This window comes from Amblyomma americanum, chromosome 9, assembly GCF_052857255.1.
Source record: "Amblyomma americanum isolate KBUSLIRL-KWMA chromosome 9, ASM5285725v1, whole genome shotgun sequence".
Lineage (NCBI taxonomy): Eukaryota > Metazoa > Arthropoda > Arachnida > Ixodida > Ixodidae > Amblyomma > Amblyomma americanum.
The window spans coordinates 48,619,498-48,641,155 of record NC_135505.1 but is presented as its reverse complement, the minus strand read 5'-3'; the positions used below and the strand labels follow the sequence as shown (position 1 = coordinate 48,641,155).

At 48.5% G+C, this 21,658-nt stretch overlaps 1 protein-coding gene across 1 annotated transcript in view; it reads left to right on the top strand.

Annotated features, from left to right (window-relative positions):
* Positions 1-21,658, top strand: part of LOC144103855 (uncharacterized) — a 131,214-nt gene that overhangs the window by 25,312 nt on the left and 84,244 nt on the right. The window contains exons 3-4 of the mRNA XM_077636558.1: positions 913-1,010; positions 7,490-7,676. Coding sequence (XP_077492684.1) covers positions 913-1,010; positions 7,490-7,676 — 285 coding nt within the window. The remainder of the gene's footprint in view (positions 1-912; positions 1,011-7,489; positions 7,677-21,658) is intronic.

The window sequence follows — 21,658 nt, the reverse complement described above, 5'->3', positions numbered from 1 at the left end:
TGCAAAAATAAACCACTGACTAGCGCATTCGTGCGCCACGATCGTGCTGCTCTCAAGCGTGGTTTGCGCAAACGAAATGACCTGTAGCCTTGGCTCGACTGCCCCGCAGCATCGGCAGGCCATATTGTTGGCGGTGGCAACTTTCACAGTCAAGTGTGCCCACTGGCTGACGCAGACGAGAAACCGCCTTTAACATATCGGCCTGTCGCTGGTGCGGGGCCTTCGAGTCAAGACTGTAGGTAATTTCGTTTGCTCAAACCACGCTTGAGAGCAGCACGGTCGTGGCGCACGAATGCGCCAGTCGAGTGGCTTACTTTTGCACTTCGTGGGTTTTCTCTGGAGCTGGGAAAAAGGACAGTCTTGAGGGTTTTCTTGTCGTAAATCATGGAATGGGGTTTGTTGCATTGCAATTTGCTGTCTAAAGTCAATAGTTACTATTTTGATAAATAAATGTACTTAAACTAATAAATATTTACGAAAAAAACTGCCTGTGGTGAGCAAGATGGCTGGCATCAATATGCAACTGGTTTCACTCACCTGTCTCTAATAATTTATTTTCTAACCACTGGCTCAAGTTAGCTGGGACACCGGGTATAATCTGTGCAGTGCCTCAAATTCGCGATCTGATGAATTCAATGTTCCAGTGGCGCGAACGTAAAGTTGGGCATAATATTTTAAAAGTGTGGATAAACTCTCTAAAGATGGCGATAATTCCATGAGCATTTTGTCTTGAAAAGTTTGCCTGCGCATAGAGTGCTGCACATAAGGTTGTGTGTCTCCGAATCTACTTCAATGTAACACAGAAGCACTTGTGCAGCGATGCGTGATCTGCATGGCTTCATGCGTGGGGCTGCCCAACGCGCCTAACTATGAAACAATCTGTTTGGTCTCTTTTCCTTCCGTCCTTTGCAGAATGGCTTTCCTAATATGGAACGTACAGTGAGTCATATACTCGAACCGATATACCACGGGGTCACGTGGCGCGTTTTTTTCTATTCGAATAGCACCAAGTAAGTCCCACTGAATGCATGCAATTTCGACAGAAGACTCCTGCGAGTATGAATAGTGATGAGTAAAGCTTTATTAGAATGATCGAATGTACAGAGCGCTGGTGTGGGCCGTTTTGCTGCTCATTAAACGGGATGACTTTTGGTGGTTCAAGGGTAGCTTCGGCGAAACAGTGCCAGGACACACAGCGTTTTGCCGACACCCCGTACGCGGTCGCTGTCTAGAAGGGAGTGGCTCAGGCCACTCCAAGCATTGGCTTGACAATGCGCGAACGCATTCTTCCCAAACGTCGAAAAAACGGACCGTAATCTGCGATAAGTGATAGGCAGACCACCGACAGCCAACACAGACATGAAAAAAGAGGTCACAAACAGTAAGAGAAGACAGTAAATTCGTGTGTTTCAAGGTAGCCTTCATTTACCTTAGTTGAATCGATGTGCAGACCGCGGAACTGCTCAGCAGCTGCTCACTTGAGCACGGTCGACGCGGAGGTTTCATTCATTGAAAGCACGGTTCACAGCACAGTCACATGGTTTTCTCATAATTCGCCGCACGGCTGTCTTTAAATGCCGGAAAGAAATGACCGCGTAGGAGTTAGGTTACCACAAGAAACCGGATCGGATGTTTCTTAACCGCCTGTACCACTTGGCGAAACGATCGTGACCCTTATAGGAACATTAAGAATTTTATATAAATAACCTTAGCCTATTAGCAATTTACGCGGAATGGAAAAAATACTCTAAGTAGCGCCACATGATTACAAACAATACGTGAATAGTTTCCACAGCTCTGGGGAACCGTGTTTTTTTAATGCTTGGTTCAAGTTAAGTAAAAAAACCTTTTACAAACAAGTGTCCTAGCTAAATGTTGACAGGCTTTTCGAGTTTTTTTTAAAAATCGAAATGTTTTAGCACAGTGCTATCAAATGAAATCTGTTGAGAGTAACCTAGCATAGTGCGGAGCATTTTTTCGCGTTCTTGTAACTTCACTAAAAGTAAACTTCACTACATGTAAAGCCAACTTGTTTATTATTGGCTTCAGTAACCAAGTGTCAATATCGAAGTTGTAGATCGTCTTAGGAAACGGCTGACTGAAATATTTGCATCAAACTATAGTTTACGTAAGGGAGCTTTTCTAGCGGCCTTAGGCCAAAAAAAAACAAACAGAAAACTTCCACGCGAAAATGGCGCCCCTTCGTTCGACGTCCCGAGACGAATCGCAGAGATCAAATGGGTCTTTTTTCTGGTGTGCTATTGTTGACGAGGCTTTGCGTGCACACTGGGCCAGAGATGCAAGCTACTGATTACGTTGTGGCTTTCTTTGAAGGACAATAAATAAAACAACGTAAATTATACCTTGATGGAAACTGCATCTGTAGCTCTTTTTCTAGCCAATGATCAAAACGTTAGATAATAAGTCTTTGCTAGTTAATAACTTTGAAGAACGGAGAATCGGTCTGACAAGACCATGGGATTCTCAACGCTTATTTAATTTCAGTGGTCTGGTACAGTACCTCTTTTTTAATGCTTGGTTACCTTTACCTGGGACATCTGGTATACGTATATATACGTGTGTTAGGGACACCGGCCACAAATTTTTTAAAACAGGCTTTTGAGTTATGCAGGCGGCTTCTGTGGCAGAAAAATATCAATTTTCGCGGACGTTATAAAACAATCCAATAAATCAAACTATTTAGCCGGTTAACTAATTTCTGACAATTAACACTTAACTCTTACAGTTAGATATCAGGGGCCATATTCTGAGTTTGTATCATAATAAAAAGCGTCATAAGCTGCCGCAGCGGCCACACCTGATTTGTAGATTCGCCCGAAGCGGAAGTCGGCTTGGTTGCGAGTGTGAGTGGCGGCAGGATGTTACTGCGTTGCGGTTACCGCAGGGAAACGTCCAGCGGCGGTATCGCTCTTTGTCGAAAAATTGAACGCGAGCAATGCGACAGACGAAAAGTTTAGCCACAAGTTTATTTGCGCATTGGATTCTTCTGTAAGGGGTAGTATCAAAGCTGGTTTAGTTACCCAATGGACAAATATAAACTATAGTTCAGATACCTGTCATAGCCTAAGTTGCTTTGGGACGTTAAACCCTATAAACCATATAAACCGTATAGTTCAGATATCCTTTCCTGCACCGTAAAGGCCGCATGTGTAATCAAAAAGAAAATATTTTACGCAACTACGCGCAACTTTTCAGTGACAAGAAGCAGCCACTGCAGCCGTCGATTGCAGATGGTAAATAAAAGGCTGCTAGCTTGTTCGCACAACCGTGTTCTACATTTATCTTGAGGTAAAAGGGAACGGAGAGGAAAATTTGTGGCATGCACTCACTCGCTGTGCAATGCGCACTCCGTACCGTGCTGAACAAAGAGGCCGTGACGTCTTGCCGTCTCCAACATCGCTGAATTCAAGTTGTTGCGGTTATGAGAGGGTAATTGATGTTTTTCATTCCTTTAATGCATGCTGTGCAAGAACCTGGAGATGCCTCTGTCAGGTTGTTATCTTTTCGGCAGCAAATAAATAAAAGGGACGAGCTAAAAAAATTTCTTCCTGTGTGCGCTTCATATATGCGTTTGGGGACTGCGCAGACAAAGTTTTCATCAATTCGCCATGGTAAGAAGCGCAGGAATGCCCACACTGACGCCTGAAAACTAACTTGCAAGCTACCTCGCAAGCTCAATGCAGATCCACGGCATCGCGGCTATCGATAACCGTAAGGAACGCCGAAAAACTATCTTGGGCATTTCGAACGTCTCGGTATGTAGTAGCGCGTCGTTGGCAATTGACTATCCGTGCACTTGAGCGGTTTCACACTGCCAGGCATTACACACGATCATGATGCAGGACGCTTCGACAGCTAATAGAGATTTCTTGATCAGGAAATGCACGTTTGCGCGCAGTAAGCACAAGCATTTTTCGGGACAATATGGTTTGTGAATAGACGAGGCGATAGTTATGTTACATCATTCGAAGTTCGCAGACGAGATTACTCCTGTGTTAGCGGTGCCATCCGGTTTGAATGAAGAGAACAATTTCTACAACAAACCGGTGCTCGTTAAGCCTAGGAGCTACCAAATCATCCAAAGAAATAAAAAGGAGAGCAATTTCATCGTCCATCCAATTTGTTACAGGCAAGGCAAGACGAAGCGAATGCCCCGTACCCAGTTTATAGCCAGTTCACGTGCCGGAAAACGCAGTCACATCGACGAGTTCACTTCGAAGCGAAGAGCCACCGCTTCACAGAACGCTGCCTTGTTGGCCGTCCTTGAGCATGTGCTGCTACAGGAGCTTACGCTATGTGTTTGACGTCACTGTTCGGTTTCTTCGACTCTCTTCGCTTCACTGAAACCACAACATCCACTTCCGGCGTTTGGACCAATCGACTGTGGCAGCTGCCGCAGATTCTGACGCTTTCATTATGACACAAACTGCGAATATACGGACCCTGACCGCAATTCGAAATTTGTAATTACTAGAGATTTGCCCGTACCCTAACATTGAGACTGTTGCCCAGCGCCGGCCCTGTTCATAGGAGCTGATGTTATACGTCCTGAATAACCACGAGGGCCGCATGCAACCTTATGAATTGGTGAGGGCAGGGGGAAGAAAGTAGAAAAAAAAGTCGCGGGAAGGTGCCTTGCCTGTAACGCGAATATTTGAGTCTCAGGTGTGGTTCGACAGAAAACGATAATTCACAGACCTGTCTTGGTTTTTTTCTCTCTTAAACTCAGACAGCCGAACGTAATTTGCACTTGCGCACAGATGCAGTAATACTAAACACTATGTTTCGATGGTGGCTTTCGGCGGATTGTGGCGCAACCTCCGCCGCAGCGCAGAATGTTTATCAAACAACTGGGACAACCGTAAAACCTGCAATTTTACCTCTCCTGTTTTGCTCGTCCCTCCCGTCTGGCAAACGCGGACAGTGGGATGTCCAGTAGCAGAGCAGAACATCCAAGCCACGAGCCAGCCCTTCGCTGCCACTGTAGTGTATTTCCCTGATGTTTCGAAAAGATGAAGACGAATATTTCATTCTTTTTACTTTTGCACCGCCAACCGAAGCCGGTGGCAGATGCTATGTGGGAAGGTGCAGGCGGCGCTGCGGACGCAAACGCTGCCGAAGGCGCGAGATTGAGGAAGAAGCTGACATATTATAAGGATCTAAATCATCCATTTTCCGCCGCTTGAATGCAAACCACGGACCTCCGATCTTCGGTAACGGTGCTAATGTAGATTATCCATTCTGCTGCCTTCGCGGGTATCCGTTGTTTTTACCCTAACTTAGGTGAATGGATAGAAGATAGCAGTATGCCCTTTGAAACGAGAGGGGGAGGAGGACAAGAGCCACCATACTGTGCATTTTTTCATTCATTGTTTCTTTATATTTGGTATCCTCGTAAGTGCTGACTAGCACCCTCTCGTCACGTGTAAACGCTAACGGCGGAGCTGAACAAGAGACCTGCTATGCTACATGTACCAAACATGCTTCTATGCTACAATACTATATCTGCTTTTTGTATCAGTTGTTCGCATTTTCCTCTCAGGCAGTTAAAATGCGACGGTATATTTCCTGTATGGGTAGTTTTGCCACACTCAATCTTGTATCCTATGTCTACACATTTGCCACACTGTCCAATATATTTCCTACGCTACGATAATCGAATCTAATATACTTCTTTCTACATTGGTTGAGACTTTAATATGCGCAGTTTCACATACATTGCCTTTGTCACGCGTTGATTTTCTTAGGTCGTGTTGCATAGCTCTATCAGCTTTCTTGTTGTCACAAACCCAGCATTTACTTCGGTGTTGGCTATTCTGTTTTTGAGTCCGTGCGCAGCTTTGTGAGTCGTGATATCACCACAGGCCGTTCTTCCGTTCTCTCTTCAACGGTTCTGCTAGAAAAGGTTTTTCAATCATTTAAGCAATGAAACAGCTTAAATCACTGTGAAAAAGCGACCACGATTTCAGAGACATGGTTAAGAGAGAACGGCCTGTCGTGGTGCCATGTATTCTTAAACGAGCACAAACACTGAAAAGGACAGGAAGCAACAGGAAATAATCGTTGTGTTCAAGGCACCTAGAAAGCTTATAAGAGTACGCAGCATGGTTAACAAGAACGAAAGGCGTTAAAAACAAAACAAATACGCTTATTGCGCATAAAGATCCATTGAATGTAAAAAGTTGCTGGTGGCTTAGGTCTGGATAACTTTGGTCGAAAGCGGAAAATTGCATCTTCCTGGCTACATTTGCGGTCGAGCGACTGGCGGTTTTCATAGATAGCCATACTGACACAAACAGAGTAGAAGTTATTTTTTTAAAACGTCTTGCTTTCTTCGAACCGACATTAAAGGCGCTCACACAAGTCAGTAAATGATATTTTTTGGAGGGGGGAGAGTAAGGAAATGGCGCAGTATCTGTCTTACATCTTGGCGGACACCTGAACCACGCCGTAAAGAAAGGCATTAAGGAGGAAGTGACAAAAGAAAGTTCCACTTTAGTGGAGGGCTTCGGAATAACTTCGCCCACCTGTGAGACAGGCGTCATTTCCTTTCCTTAAAACCAATTTTCATTTCTTTTTCCTTCCCTTACTGGCGCAGTTCGGGTGTCCACCGAGATATGCGAGACAGGCGCATTTTTCATGGTTTGACCTCTACTACATTGAAGGTGAAACTTGCGGCCGCAGTGACCTCTAGCTACATTCAAGGTCAAACTTGCGGCCCCTCTGACGGCACGAAAAGCTGGCGTAGTGAAGCTTTTCGCTTCAAAACAAATCAAATAGCAGAATTTTTTATCACGTGGAAGGCAATAAATTGGACAGTCTGGTAGCTGTGTCAACGTAAGGCTACAAGAACTTATCAATGGCTGCGTTAAAATTAACTTTGCGTGAATCTAGGGCTGCATTGTAACAGCTCAAAAGGCAAATGGAATCACTTCTTGAAAAAACTGATACAGCAGGCCTTCACAGGGAGAGTCGAAATTGTGAAGGCATTTTTTGTCGCAAGGGTTAGTGAAGAAACATTGTAAACCATCCATCAATCGCACTCGCGGAAGGCGAGATCGGAATGCTCGATCGAGAGCAGGTAGGAAATGAGCCAGATGAAACTGTTCGATGGCATGCATGACTTTGCTCGTTATCATTATGTAATATGTGCATAAAATATTTTTAAAGAGAATAATACACAGTAGTAAGGTGTCGCATGTTGTATGTGCGTGGAGGTTTCTCAAAGTTACTGGATGAAAACGAATTGTGAAAAACAAGGTGCGAAAAAACATTCTATGAGACTAAGATTTACAACTTTGCCGTAGTCTGTCGAAAAAGTATTATTGAGTTAGTCCCTGGGCCCAATAACAGTTGTGTATTTCGAAAACGGCATTTCCCAGAGATGGCTGGTAAAAGTGGTAAGTAAAATTCTGTCTTGTTTCCTATTTTTGTGAGAAAATTAATTCATAAAAACAGTATCTTCCAGGGGATATGCAAAAGTGCAGATGTATTCAGATTCCAATGCTCACACAAGTGCTGAACTCAGGGACCAGGTTGTCACGTTCGTATCCAAATACCATAATGTGGGAGAAACTAAGAATCTGGGAATAAAAATAGGTCTGGGGACCTACTACTCCATGGGCGTTCGGATCGTTCACGGAACATATCTTCAAGTGAGTGTTGGTTCTTTGCATCAAAAGACTTGTTTCCATTTCACGAAATATATGCTGTCTCTATTGTTTAGAGTTTTGCAATTTAATTTTCAATTATTAGACTGCTAGCAATGAAAATCATGCCGGCCTCTCGAAGCAAGAGCAAGAGCTGAACTGAGAAAAAAAGAAAACAAGGAAAATTTCTCAACCTAGGTCGGAAAGAAAGGACATAGACACCTTTTCTCTGGCTAATGGTTCCAGCTGCAGCAGAATACAATCTACATGGTTCACATTAACTGAGATGTATTTAACACATTTAGCGCGATATCACTTGGTGGTAGTCAGGCAATGATGGAAATCGTTTTTTTTTTACTCATAATAGGAACAGTGGACACAACTATTAGTGTAATCTGGAAAATATTGGTGGGTGTTTAGCTCTGGTTAAACCTAGAGTGACGCGATAGCTACAGCTGGCGGGAATGGAACTTGATCTGTTGAATTGCAAAGTCAGTCTTTCGCCGCTCCGTTTCGCCTGTCGTTCCTTCTTCATATTCGTCCCTCTTGACACGGCATATGCGTATAGCTGTGGCAGCTCGGTTTCGCCAGCGCGCTGCGCCGCCGGCAGCAGGAGCTGCTCCGCACTAGATGGCTGGTCACGTGATCAACTAGGTGACAAACGACGTGGTCAGCCAGGGCGCCGCGCCGCCAGCAGCTGCTCCGCGCACCACGTGACCAACACGTAACAGTTTGGTGGCGCAGCCGGAGGGTGGCGGTGCCACCACCACCACGGCGCCGCCACGCTGAAGGCTCGAAATGCTACCGCTATGTAGCTGTCGCTATAAAACGAGAACGGAAGAGTTGTTCACGTTGAGAATTAAATGTAACTTGCACGGCCATACTTCTAGATCATTGATGCAGGCCTGCAATAGCTGGTAACGTAAATGAATGTCTCTAGCAGAAGCAAAATATTGGCGGTGGTTTAGCTCTGGTTAAGCCTGAAGTGACGCGATAGCTACCGCTGGCCAAGTGGAACTCAGTCACGTAACCAACCACGTGACGCACCACGGGATCAGGCACGGCGCCGATCCGCTGGCAGCTGCTCCGCACCACGTGGCCAAACACGTGACAGCGTGGCGGCGCCGCCACCTCCATGCTTAAGGCTCGAAATGTTGCCGTGATGTAACTATCGCTACAATATCTTGCCCTCAAGAGTACCTTAGCCCTTAACCACAGGAATAGGAATGGGAGACAGGCAGGTTATTATTAGGATTTAAACTGGAAAGAACATCAACTGTAATGTGAACATGTTCTGGAATCGTGAAAGACATTGAGCTTTTGATACAATGGCGTACATCAACAGCAACATGAGAGGATCAGAAATTGGCGCCGTTTTCAAGAGGCAGGCTGGGAAAGAAATAATAAAGAAACGGGTAGTAGGCAACAAGGAGCCGAGCAGTAAATTAGCAGTTAGAGCAAAACAGGAGTTCTAGATTTTCATTCTGAATTAATTCCCACTCGCCAAGCGGAAAGCGGCAATTCACATCATTTGTACTCCACGTAGGTGATATGACCTCGAGTGCGAACGATAGCGGGAATAAGAAGCACAAGTTTCTTGGCGGGTTGAGAAAAGCTCTCTTGACCTCCTCACACTTCGCCCGCAAGGAGCGCTGGATGCCTTGATTTTGTTCCAGCAGCTGCTTTTGACCCAATTCCCAGGCATGGAAGATATAGGAGGCCGTGACTCAGGCCTAATGCGAATTTGCTGCGCTAGCACTCTGGCTCTAGTGTTCGGATCCATTGCTCAGGGATGAAAGTCGTTCGGAGAAGGATAGTGGGTTAACGCTCATATTTGTGGAATTGCTCATTCTCTACGTTACATTCATAGATCCCTCAGAGTGCTCGTGCCAGCCCTATCGCATTGTTTCAACGGTTAATTCATGCGCCGGTGGCCTTTGACCGCAGGTGCTGCCATCCGTGGTGCTTGTGAGAGCCTGGTTTCCTTCTTTTGCAACCTATCGCTGCCAATCATTAATTGAACTGCCACGGTTGACAGGTTTGACTTGGTGTACAGTGTAGAACGTCCTAAAGCGTCTCAGGCTACGGGGCCCCTAAGCGGAGGGCGCCGGGTAATTTCCTCCATCTATCTTTCATTAACGTGCAATAGCAACACACAGCAGACGGCATTAGCAGTTCGCCTGTATAAAAAAATTGCCAGCTGCATATACATTTAAAAGAGGTTTAGCGGCTCTGAAAGGTCCTAATAGTGAACGGTGTTTGTCTGGCCGTCGGCGGTTATTCCAGAGCCGCCTAGCAGCCGCGCTCAGCGATAGCACTGCCGCTGCGATGTTTACACTTTTTCGTCGTTACAATTTCCCCCGGGTAGGAAGGAAGCCATCCTACCGCCTAAAGGCTCAGTACAGATCATGTGATCATGGTAAGGCTTCACACGAATGTCGTGAGCCCTTTCACGGCCACGACGGCGAAGATCATAGGTGGTTGCCAACGGTTCGACGACACAGTTCGAAGGGAAGCTTGAGATACAACGCGGTAAAGGCCGTGGTATTTGGCGCGAAAATTCGACGACAGGCTAGGAGAGCCAGAAGGGATGCAGAGCCAAACAAGTAAGCCGGTAGGAAGGGTTACATGAGTTTGACAAGAATCTAGGCGCTCTTTTTGTCGATTCTGATCATCGGGGGCGAGCTGGCGCATCCCTCGGCATACATAGCATTTTTAGAAACAGGCGCGCAGTCTGATGCATCAGGACGGCAGGGAAGAATTGTATCAAGCATACATGCAGGCTCGCGTCCGTAAAGAAGAAACAACATATAATATCCGGCGGTGGACTGGACGGTGGCATTGTAGGCACACGTACGTGGTTTCAGTTAGGATGGTGTGGACTGATGTACCTGGTCATCATGTCAGCGAGTGTGCAGTTAAACAGTTCGGTGAGGCCGTTGGTCTCAGGATTGTACGCTGTGCAGGGTCTGCAAACAATGCGGCATTTTTAGAGGAGTGCCTGAACAATCTGTGATAAAATCAAACGGACGCAGTCACACAGTAGCTCACAAAGGGCGCTGTGGCGGATAATCAAGAGGCCACATTCCTCGCTGTAGCTGCCGGAAGAGCCACTGTTTCAACATAGCTCGTGAGGTGGTCTATGGCGACTATAACCGAGCGGTTACCAGAAGGGGAAGAGGGCTGGGGCCCGTAAAAGGCGATGCCTACGCGTTCAAAGGGACGGGCAAAGCACGGTAAAGGCGACGACGGGCAAGAAAGGCGCTGCGGTGGGGACTTGCGGCGTCGGCACTCAAGGCATGAGTGAATGTACTTGCGTAAACAGCTGTACATTCCACGCCAGTAGTACCGGTGCCGAAGTGGACTGTAGGTTTTCAAAACACCAGCATGAGCAGCCGGGGGGTCGCGATAGAAATACGCGCCGAATTCAGCTCGTAAGTGGCGAGGAATGACGAGGAGCCATTTTCGACCATCGGCAAGTAATTACGACGATAGAGGAGACAGTCATGCAGACTGAAGTGGCGGGCTTGTTACCGAAGGGAGCGAGAGGCTGCCGCGGTACGGCGGCCACAAGTATGTTGCGCGAGAGATGTAATCTATGGGTGCTTACGCTGTTCTACAGTCATGTTTGGTGGGCGCAACACAGGCAGCACGGGGTTAATGCTGGAAGTAGTCGCCGTGTTGGAAGGCAGCGGAAACCTGGAGATCTTGTCAGCGTCAGTGTGCTTGCGTCCGGAGCGGTAGACGACGCGAATGTCGCACTCGTCAAGGCGCAAAACCCAACGGCCAAGGCGAGCCGATGGATGCTTCAACAATGACATCCAGAACAAAGCGTAATGATTGGAGACTACATCGGACGGGTGACCGTAGAGAGGTATGGTCGAAATTTTGTTATTGCTCACAGAATGGCCAAAAATTTTTTTTCTGTGTCGGAGCAATTGATCTCGGCCTGGCACAGTATGCGGCTCATGTTTCAGCTGGGCTTCAGCTGGGCAAACACACCACCAATGCCCACGCTGTTAGCAACTCTGTAAAGCTGTGTCGGGGCGATAGGGTCGTAATAGAAAAGAATGAGGGGCGGGAAGGGTGAAGTAAGGATCTGACGTGAGGTAACGAAAGCTTCATCGCACTGAAAGGACCATCACGACAAAGAGCTCTGGGTTCCAAGCCGCGTCAGAGGTGAAATGATGGTAGAAAAATTTTAGTATGAGGCGCCGGAAGCAGGCACAGACCAAAGAAACTCCGCAGAACTTTGATGGTAGACGGATTTTGAAGGTCGGCAACCGCGCTGAGATTTGTCTGATCCAGAAGGATGCCGGCTTTGAATACGACACGGCCGAGTATGGTCATTTGGTGAGCTCGAAAGGGGTATTTTTCAAATTTCATGGCAGTCCTGCGGTGGCGAGGTAGGTCAACACTTGACGAAGGCCAGTAAGATTTGTGGAGAAGTCGGCGGAGAACACTAGTATGTTGTCTAGGCAGAAAAGACACGTCTTCGAGCACATGCCCCACAAGACATTATCCATCACGCGTTCAAAGGTTACGGGGAGATTGCAAAGGCCCAAGAGCATGACGTTAAAATTGCATAATCCGTCAGGCGTGACGAATGCTGTTTTTTCACGGTCGCATTCGGCCAGGTAAATTTTCCAATATCCAGAACGCAGAACCAATGAAGAAAAGAATTCCACATCTTGCAGGCAATCGATGGCGTCATTTATGCGAGGCCGAGGACAAAGGCCTTTCTTGGTTACTCTGTTCAGGCGGCGATAATCCACCCAGAATCTGATGGAGCCATCTTTCAAACCAGCACGACCGGGGATGACTAAGGGCTGTGCGACGGCTTTAAAATCCCGAGCTCTATCATGTCGTCCAGTTGCTCTGTGATAACTCGACGCTCTGTTGCTGGCAGGCGATAAGGGCGCTGTCTCACGGAGGGAGGTGGATGGGAGCCAGTATCGATGGTATTGTGGACACAAGAAGAACGCTTGACGGGAGACTGGCATGCGTCAAATGATGAACGAAATTGGTGCTAAAGCTGGAACAGCTGGTCACGGTGCATAGAATTGATACGTTAATCTACGGCGTTATACAGAATGTCAGGCGGCGGTCGGGTGACAGGGAACACCAGTAAGAAAGTCCAGCGATGGAGGAAGACCAGTTTCGCGTTCGTCGACGACTTTCAGGATTTCAGCCGGTTCGACGCGCCCAAGGCATTCAGCATGAACAAAGGTAACAGGACATAGCAGGGGGTTGCCGAAGAAAAATGGCCGTCGTTGCAGAGGTCACCATGAGGACAGCGAAGGGAAGCGGCAGGTTCTTGCAGCGAAGGAATGACTCAGAGGGAGTGAAGAGTACAACACTGCGGGTTGGTCGCGTGGTGAGGCGGACGTGAGGGATACAAGGACATAGGAGTTTGCAGGGGGCTCGGCGTCGTGAGACACATGTACTTTGGCTGGATACTCAGGAGACGGATCGGTGAAGGAGACGGTGGGCAGGGCAGGGAAGGTAAATTCGGAACGGGCACAATCGACGACGGCGGAGTCCTGAGAAAAAATTCATCCTAGATTTACGTCATGTGAGCAAAAGGATAGGATCGGGAATTGAATTATGTACAAGAAGTCTTGAATAATGACTCGTGCTGTGCACGCTGAGGGCGACTAAACCTGCTGTGCGGTAGCAGTGCGAAGACAATCTCCAGAAAAGGAGCGTCATAACTTTCTTCAATCTTCGGAAGAATTTCCCATCCATAACTACCACAGCAGCACCGCTGTCCACGAGAGCACATGTTTGAACACCATCGACAAAAAAACATCAATATCGTTTCTTGGTAAGAACAGAGGCCTTGTAGAGTTCGCAGGGAGCGCGGCTCTTTCCTCGGGAACTGCGCTCACTAGTTTTCCGCAGCAGAAGGACTGGCGGTGCGGCACATGGCGGAGATGAAACAGCGCGCGAAGATCGAAAATGGCGAGAGGTGGGCGTCTAGCAGCCAGTGGAGAAGACAGCAGGCAGTGGGCCAGTTAGGACGCGCTGTTGCTGCGCGTAAGACGTGGACACAGTTGGCGGAAAGACGTCAGCAGGTTAAGAAGGAGGACTGTGGCAGTAGCGGGCTGCATTGCCGGCGAAGCCCCAGGCAAAGCAAATGGCCTGTTGTCGTGAGTACGCCATGGACGACCGTAGTGAGGGACTTCTGGCGCGAAGCGAATCGTCGGTTGTGCCCCGCGAGCCCGATACGAGAAAACAGGCCGGGGCGTCAAACGCGGCGGCGCTTGAGGGGCGTCTAGGAAAGGACCTAACGGATGGGATGCTGGTCTGGCGAGAACGGCGGTTGCTGAGGCAGGGGTACCACGGCCTTCGCGAACAGGGCTCGGATCGTCTTCTGAATTGTGGGAGTCATCGCTGGCGATGGGTCTCAAACTCCTGGGACGAGCGCCAGTTGACGTATGACCCCTTCTGTCATAAACTGCTGAATATCGTGCTCGAGCTGCGGCCCTCCTGTGGTCACGGCAGCAGCAGAAAGCACCTTTGTATGCTGCACGGCGCCGCGAGTGAGGACGCGTTGTTTGCGGAGCTCCTCGTAGCTTTAGCACAAGCTGATGACGGAGGCCACGGTGTCCGCCTATTTGGCTAGAAGCATTTGGAACGCATCTTAATCGATACCATTCAAGATATTTTGTATCTTGCCGGCCTCAGACATCTTCGTATTCACGCACTTGCAGATACCCACCACATCCTCATCATAGCTAGTGAATGATTCGCCCGGCTGCTCTACCCCCTCTCGTAAGCGCTCTTCGCCGCGGAGTAAGCGCACTCCAAAGGGCCAATTACCTTGTCTTGAACGTCGACCATAGCGATATCCGATTCGTAGTAGCGGAATCAGAGATTTGCGACATCAGCGAGGTAAAAAATGACGTTAAGTTCTATTCTGTTGCCGCAGCGGTTGTACGTGCTGACCCGCTCTTAGGAAGCCAGCCAGTCCTGGACGTCAGAGTCGCCGCTGAAGACAGCCGGGTCCCGTAGATGTGGCGTTGCACAGCAGACAAGCGGCGCAAAGGCGGCTGGGGACCCAGGAGGGCGTTATTCGGCATTTGGGTTGTAACAGTGTCGCTGACCAGCTCCAGGACGGGTACAGGGGCAACCTCCACCACTTGATAAGGGTTTAATGGCTCTGGCAGAGCCAGGTACTGAACGGTGTTTGGCTGTCGGTGGATGTTCTAGAGCCTCCCAAGAGCACACGCTCAGCGATAGCACTGCCGCTACCGTGGTGACACATCTTCGTCGTTACAATATATATTACGTAGGGCTGACGGCAGTCGAACCAGTTAGGAAGACAGCGAAATGTTCTGAAAGAAAACTGTTTATTGGGCTGACCTGCGCCCAGAATGAACGTAATGACACTGCGGCAGGGAAGCAAGAAACGTGCTCGGCGGTCTTCGAACAGGATCTCCGCCGCTCTCGGCCGTGATTAATCTAAAGCTGATAGCGAACTTTTGAGGTACAGGCGTGCAAAGTTACCACAACATTCTAGAATAACATATAATCAGCTCCGCCTGGATACGATTTATTTAGATAAATATGCTAGCGCCTTGAAAACAAAGCGATAGAGGCGCGTGCCGGCAGTTTCGAAGAAGGAACAAACAGTACGTAGATTCGCGGCATTACTCCCTGCCATCCTAAATGGCGTAGCCTGAATAGGTCATCTGGGCGGTCTCCTGCACTGCGGTGTTGCAGGCATAGGGTTCCTTACTATTAACAAGTGGGAAACCTGGCGCCCGACTATGGGAGTTTGTATGGAGATTCCTCGAGACTACCTGAACCAGCATGGGCGCTCTAAGCATGATAGGGTGGAGAGCTACCGACTGCAGAACCACAACGCTTGGTCAAAAATTCATGAAAAAATAAACGTTGTTTGATAATCAAGAATGCACTTACATTCAATATTCTGTCTATAAATTGCAACAAATTTGTCGAAAATAAGCGATGGCTGGCTGTCCTGTTGGCCAAGTATTGCAGACAACAAAATCCAATATTTCCTGCTTAACAGGCGCACTTTTAAAAATGCATATGTTTGCAGAAAATATGTCGCTTTAACACTTTAGGTGGTTTTTAATGGCAGTTCGGAAACCAAGAGCCTTTATTGGCGTCGTGTGATGTTGCGTTTTCGCTACTATGGCTTTTGCGCACTACGTTTGCGCCTAAGTCGTCTGCGCCGTGGACGGAACGGGACATCTCAGTAACGCCACTCTCCGTTTCTGAAAAATCCGACGGTCGAGCACCAAGTAGCTTATCGCCCATGATGCTCTGAGCGCCCATGACGGCTAAGTGCAGCGCCACCAGCTTTCCCTGTAGTTAATAGTAAAAACTATATCGGCGTAGGCGAAAACGATGTAAGACCGGATGACGTCCCAGGTGTTGGGTCCGGTATTGACATACATGGCGAGCATGTCAGCGGTGGTTTTGTTCAGGCGCTCCGTGAGTCCGTTGGTCTGCGGATGGCATGCAGTCGTACTCCGGTGGCTTGTTTGGCTGTAGCGCAGGATGGATTGAGGCAGTAAGTTACTCTGTGAACGTTGTTCCTCTTTCCGCAATGAGCACATCAGAGCGACTTGTCACAGAAGAACGCACTCGACAAAAAATTTGGCGACTTCTGTTGCTGTTTCGTTTGGTACGGGTTTGCCTCGGCGTAGCGGGTCAGGTTGTCGGTCGCTATGATGATCCACTTATTTACAGATGTTGACATTAGGAAAGGGCAGGTGCATGCCGATCTGCTGGAATGGCCTTGTGGGGGTTCAATGGGGTTCAGAAATTCTGCTGGTTGGGTGGGAGAGGTATTTCGTCGCTGACAGTCTCGGCATGTTTTCACATAATGTGCGACATCGGAAAACAGTCGGAATCAGTAATAACTGTCGTGAATGCGGCGGAGGGTGCAAGAAAAGCCGATATGTCCAGCTGTAGGCTCGTCGTGTGAAGCCTGTAGATCTTCGCGAAGACATTCAGGCACAACAAGGAGTTAGGCTCTTTGGTTTGTCGCGAAGTTCTTCTTCATAAGGACATCTTTCTGTACACAGAACGAAGAAAATCCTCGCTTGAACGAGGCGGGGGTGAAAAAATCTTGCTACCCAATTTGTTTTCTCAAGCGGTGTTTATTGCCTCAGGGCATAAAGGTTATGAAAAGAGAGATGAGTAAGATGCTTAAATAAATAAAAAAGGCGGGCTGATCTACTGAAATCAAGTAGTGAACGATGATATAGACTCTGTGTCCAGGGAATATAGGATTCCGGATTGTCCGGTGAGAGACCCACCGCCGCAAGGTGCAAAAATCTCGTCGGCTTCAGCGCCACGCAAACCTACAACAGCTGGTGGATAACCGCCTCACAGTCTCTGATGTTGCAGACTGGACACCCCAGGCGGGGATATAAATCTTGGAAATGCGGCCACTTGCATGTCACAGCTGGAGTTAGGGCAACCCCGACTCGCATCCTCTGAAGCGCCACCTCCTCTGCACAGGGTAAGACCACGGGGGAGGGTTACCGCACACGGAGTGATTAGAGCAAGTGTGCGGCGCCGGAGGTGTTCTTTTCTTGTCAAAAGGAGGGTGGCGTCATCATGGGTGAGGAATCGAGGCAAAGACGAGGTTGGGGTCGAAAGGCGGGTCGCAGAATCTCCGCGGCTTTGTGCGCTCAGGAGGTCACGTGGAACCCACTCAATACGGATTTGCTGCGGGATGCGTGCCGCCTTACGATGGATGTCTTTACAGATTTTTGGTGGGCGACTGACTCGCCATAGTAGGCATGTGACGTGAAGGGCGTCGGTGCGAATGACAATGCGGGCCGTAGGTAGCATGGGACCGGCGGCCACAAAGCAAAGAGCCTTTTGAACAGCCTTTTGAACATCTCCGCACTCAAGGAGGAAGGAGGTTTTTAGAGGCGTTGAAGTTTTTTTTCAGGGCAAGCTTGCAAGAAAACTTCCGTTGTTGTTTCTTAGGCCTGGAGGCTTGCATCAACGTACATAACGATGAGGCCATGCGGCAGATTGGCGTCTTGCTCTGTAATTCGGTCGCGAAACGACGATGTCGCGCGGGTAGATGATGGCCGACGTAGATCAGCTGGTTTGTTGTCGCTTAGCTGCACAAAACGCCAGGAAGGAAGAACTGGCAGGGGCGGCTGTAGAATGGAGTGCGATGGAGCATATGCCCTGAGTGCCCACGTTGTGTGTGTAAGGTGTGACTTTAGGCGGCGAGCATCGCGTCGTTGCCGCACCCGCTCATATAGTGCATTTAGCAGCGATATTCTTGGTGCGCCACGGTCGGGGAAATGCGGGGAAGGCTAGTGATGACCCTCACTGCCTCTGATTAGCAGCTTCTAGACGATCCCATTGAGCCCTCGTCAAATGCTGGAATTGGAGTTTGTGAACGAAGCGCGGTTGCACAACCGACCGCACCAACTGTCGTGCAACATGATAGCAGGCTCCGCCTGTTTTAGAAGCAATGCGTCTAATCAGACTGAACACCTGAAATGCTTGCTTTTTAGCCAGGAAAATCCAAGCAGTACCTGCTCCTGACTCGTGTATGGTCAAGCCCAAGATTTTTACGGTCGAACTTTCTTGAATTGGAGTTCAGGATAGATGGAGACGAATTGGCGTTGCAGCGAGTTTATGACGCGCCAAGCGGTTGGCGACTGACACGTACATGGTTTTGCTCACTGAAAGCTGCAGACCAATTGAAGAAGCAAAAGTGGACATAATATCTATGGCTGATTGTAGGACTCCTGCTTGAGTCATCAGGTCATTGTGAGTGCTCCACACCGTTATGTGATCAGCATTCAATAAAAACGTAATCTCAGAGACACCTTGTAAGCGCCAGGAATGTGGGATAAAAGCCATATTATATAATGTTTGCGATAACACCGATCCCTGGGGAACGGCGCGAAGAGGCACAAGTGATCCGACGGCCTCACTACTGAGGTCCATGGCAAAGTGTCGGCCTTCAATGAAGGATTTAACAAAATTGCGCACTTTAGCGGGGAAATGCAGCATGTCAAGCGATTCCAGGATGGCAGCATGACTGATATTATTGCACGCGTTTTCAACGTCCATGTCCAGTACAGTAGGTACATTGTGGCTGCGAGTTGAGGCCAGAACTGCTCACGCCAAGACAGCCAGTCTATCTTCTGTACCTATGGAGGTACGAAAGCCAATTTGGGCGGGATGATACAAACCATGGTCCGAGCGTAGCTGTTGTGCAAAATAGCTGGAGCTGATCAATTTCAGGAAGGCATCCTCATCGTCAACCGGCAGTGGTGCACCTACAGGGGTTATTGACAGGGAGCCGGCGCCAGAATGCTTGCGTCAGGATTTGTAAACCACGGCGACGTCAAACTTCCGGAGGCGCCGGCTCTCTGGAGCGAAGCGGAGAGGTTCTTCAAACTGGCAAGACAGCACAGTGCGTGGTGATCGCTGACCACCTTGAACGGTCGCCCGTACAGGTAGGTTTAGGCGGAATTTAGGCGTAGCCCTGATGATGCAAAGGCACTCCTCATTTGTCGCGAATAGCTAACCTCGGCCTTGGAAAGGGAAAAGCTAGTGTGTGTTATTACTTCTAGTGCGTAAGGTTTCTGAATGACGAGGGCGCCTAAGCCTACGCTGCTTGCGTGTTGAAATAATTTGTCTCTTCGTTTTCATCAATGTGCGAGAGGATCGATGGGGGCTTTGAAGGACGGTGAACTTCCTTCTAGGCTCCTGCTTGCGGTGCTTTCGATGTAAATGGCACGTCTGCATTTTTAAATTGTGCCAGATGTTGGGCAATGTGCGAAAATTCTTGACAAATCGGCAGTATATGCGCACAGTTCGCGGAATCTGCGCACAGCTTTCTTATAGGCCGAGGGTGGAAACTATGATAGCAGCTCTTTCCTGTGGGTCTGGGGCGTACTTCCTCCTTGTTTCGATGTGGCCAAGAAAACGGAGCTCTTTACAGAGAATGTGGCACTTCTTTGCTTTCAAGGTAAGACCAGATAATCTGATTGCCTCTAGTACTGTTCGAAGCCGTTTTAGTGGCTCTTGAAAGTTCGAGGCGAAGACTACAACGCCATCTAAATACACCAGAAAAATTTGCCACATCACCTTGCATTCGAAGAGGCCACCAGGAATTACGAATGCGGTCTTCTCGCGATCTCTTTCTTCGACCTCAATTTGCCAGGAGCTGCTCTTGAGTTCCAGCGATGACACATATTTGGCGCTGTAGAGCCGGTCCAGTGTTTCGTCTATGCGGAAAAAGGAAACGACCTTCTTCGTTGTGCTGTTCAAGCGGCGGTGATCAAAGTGACCGGTTTTCTTCCACACTACAACAAGCGGTGCCACTCAGGGGCTCTTCGGTGGATGGATGGCGTCGCCGCGAAGCATTTCTTCTAGTTGGTCGCGGATGTCTTGTCGTTTTCAAGGCGACACACGGTAGGGATTTTGGAGGAGTTTCGGCGTACTGGTCGGTTAAAATGCGATGCTTGCAGTCGTCGCTTGTTGCGCCTTCGGTGATTAAGACAAACACTCCCTGTATCTTCGAAGTAGACTGCCAATCTGATCTTGTTTGTTCCGGGACATGACTGGGTTTATGTCGCAGACGTGCTTGTGACGTTTCTTAGGTTAATATTCTCGGGCTGTAGTGGAGAGGGCGAAGGCGTCGCGAACATCGGATAATTCGTCGAAGAAGGAACCGCGTTTTCTTTGTTCACGTGCCGGTTTTCTTTGCTGAAGTTCTTCAGCACCGCTTAAGCTCGACCATTGCGGATATGTGCAGTGCTTCTTGCGATGCCAATTGCTCGCTCTAGATGCACATCTGTCTTCCCCTCAATGAGAGCTTCTATGTTCTTGGCGTCTGTGGCACCAATGGTGACTATGAGGCTTGGTCGGGGTGAGACGCTTACTTGTTCATCGATGACACTCAAGGCAACACGCTGCTCAATGGTTGTCATCGAAAAGGTGCTTGTGTCAGTCGAAAACGTATTGAGCTTGAGTCGAAGGCGGATGATCAACCTGATGTTCATTTAGAAATTCCGTGCCCCATATTACGTGGCGGGAACAGTGCTGTAGTACTACGAAGGTCGGAGGACAGCCACTCGCGCTGTGCATCTTCCTGATGGCATAATGAGTTGTCCTCTAGTGGTGTGAATAGCGAAGTTAGGAGGACAGGTGAGGCGTATACAGTACTAAAGGACGGACACATACTGTGCTATCGCGGGCTAAAGGATAGACGAGAACTAGGTGTGGGTTTCCTCATTAATAAGGATATAGCTGGCAACGTAGAGGAGTTCTACAGTATTAACGAGAGGGTAGCAGCAATAGTAATTAGGCTGAATAGGAGGTACAAGCTGAAAGTTGTGCAGGCCTACGCACCCACATCCAGCCATGATGACCAGACCGCTGAAAGCTTCTATGAGGACGTAGAATCAGCAATGAATAGAGTAAAATTGCAGTACACTGTACTGATGGGCGACTTCAATGCGAAGGTGGGCAAGAAGCAGGCTGACGACCACGCGGTAGGTGACTATGGGATAGGCTCTAGAAATAGCAGGGGAGAGTTATTAGTCGAATTTGCGGATAGAAATAATTTACGGATCATGAATACTTTCTTCCGCAAACGAGAAAACAGGAAGTGGACCTGGAAGAGCCCCAATGGTGAGATTAAAAATGAAATCGACTTCATACTATGCGCTAAACCTGGCATCATTCAGGATGTGGCCGTCCTCGGAAGGGTGCGTTGCAGCGACCATAGAATGGTAAGGTCTAGAATTAGCTTAGACTTGAAGAGGGAACGGAAGAAGCTAGCGAAGAAGAAGACCTTTAACGAGTTAGCCATAAGAGGGAAAGCACAGGAGTTTAGGATAGCGCTGCAAAACAGATACTCGGCTTTAACTGAGGAAGATGATCTTGATGTTCATTCAATGCACGATAACCTGACATCAATAATTACGGAGTGCGCAGTAGAAGTAGGCGGTAGGACA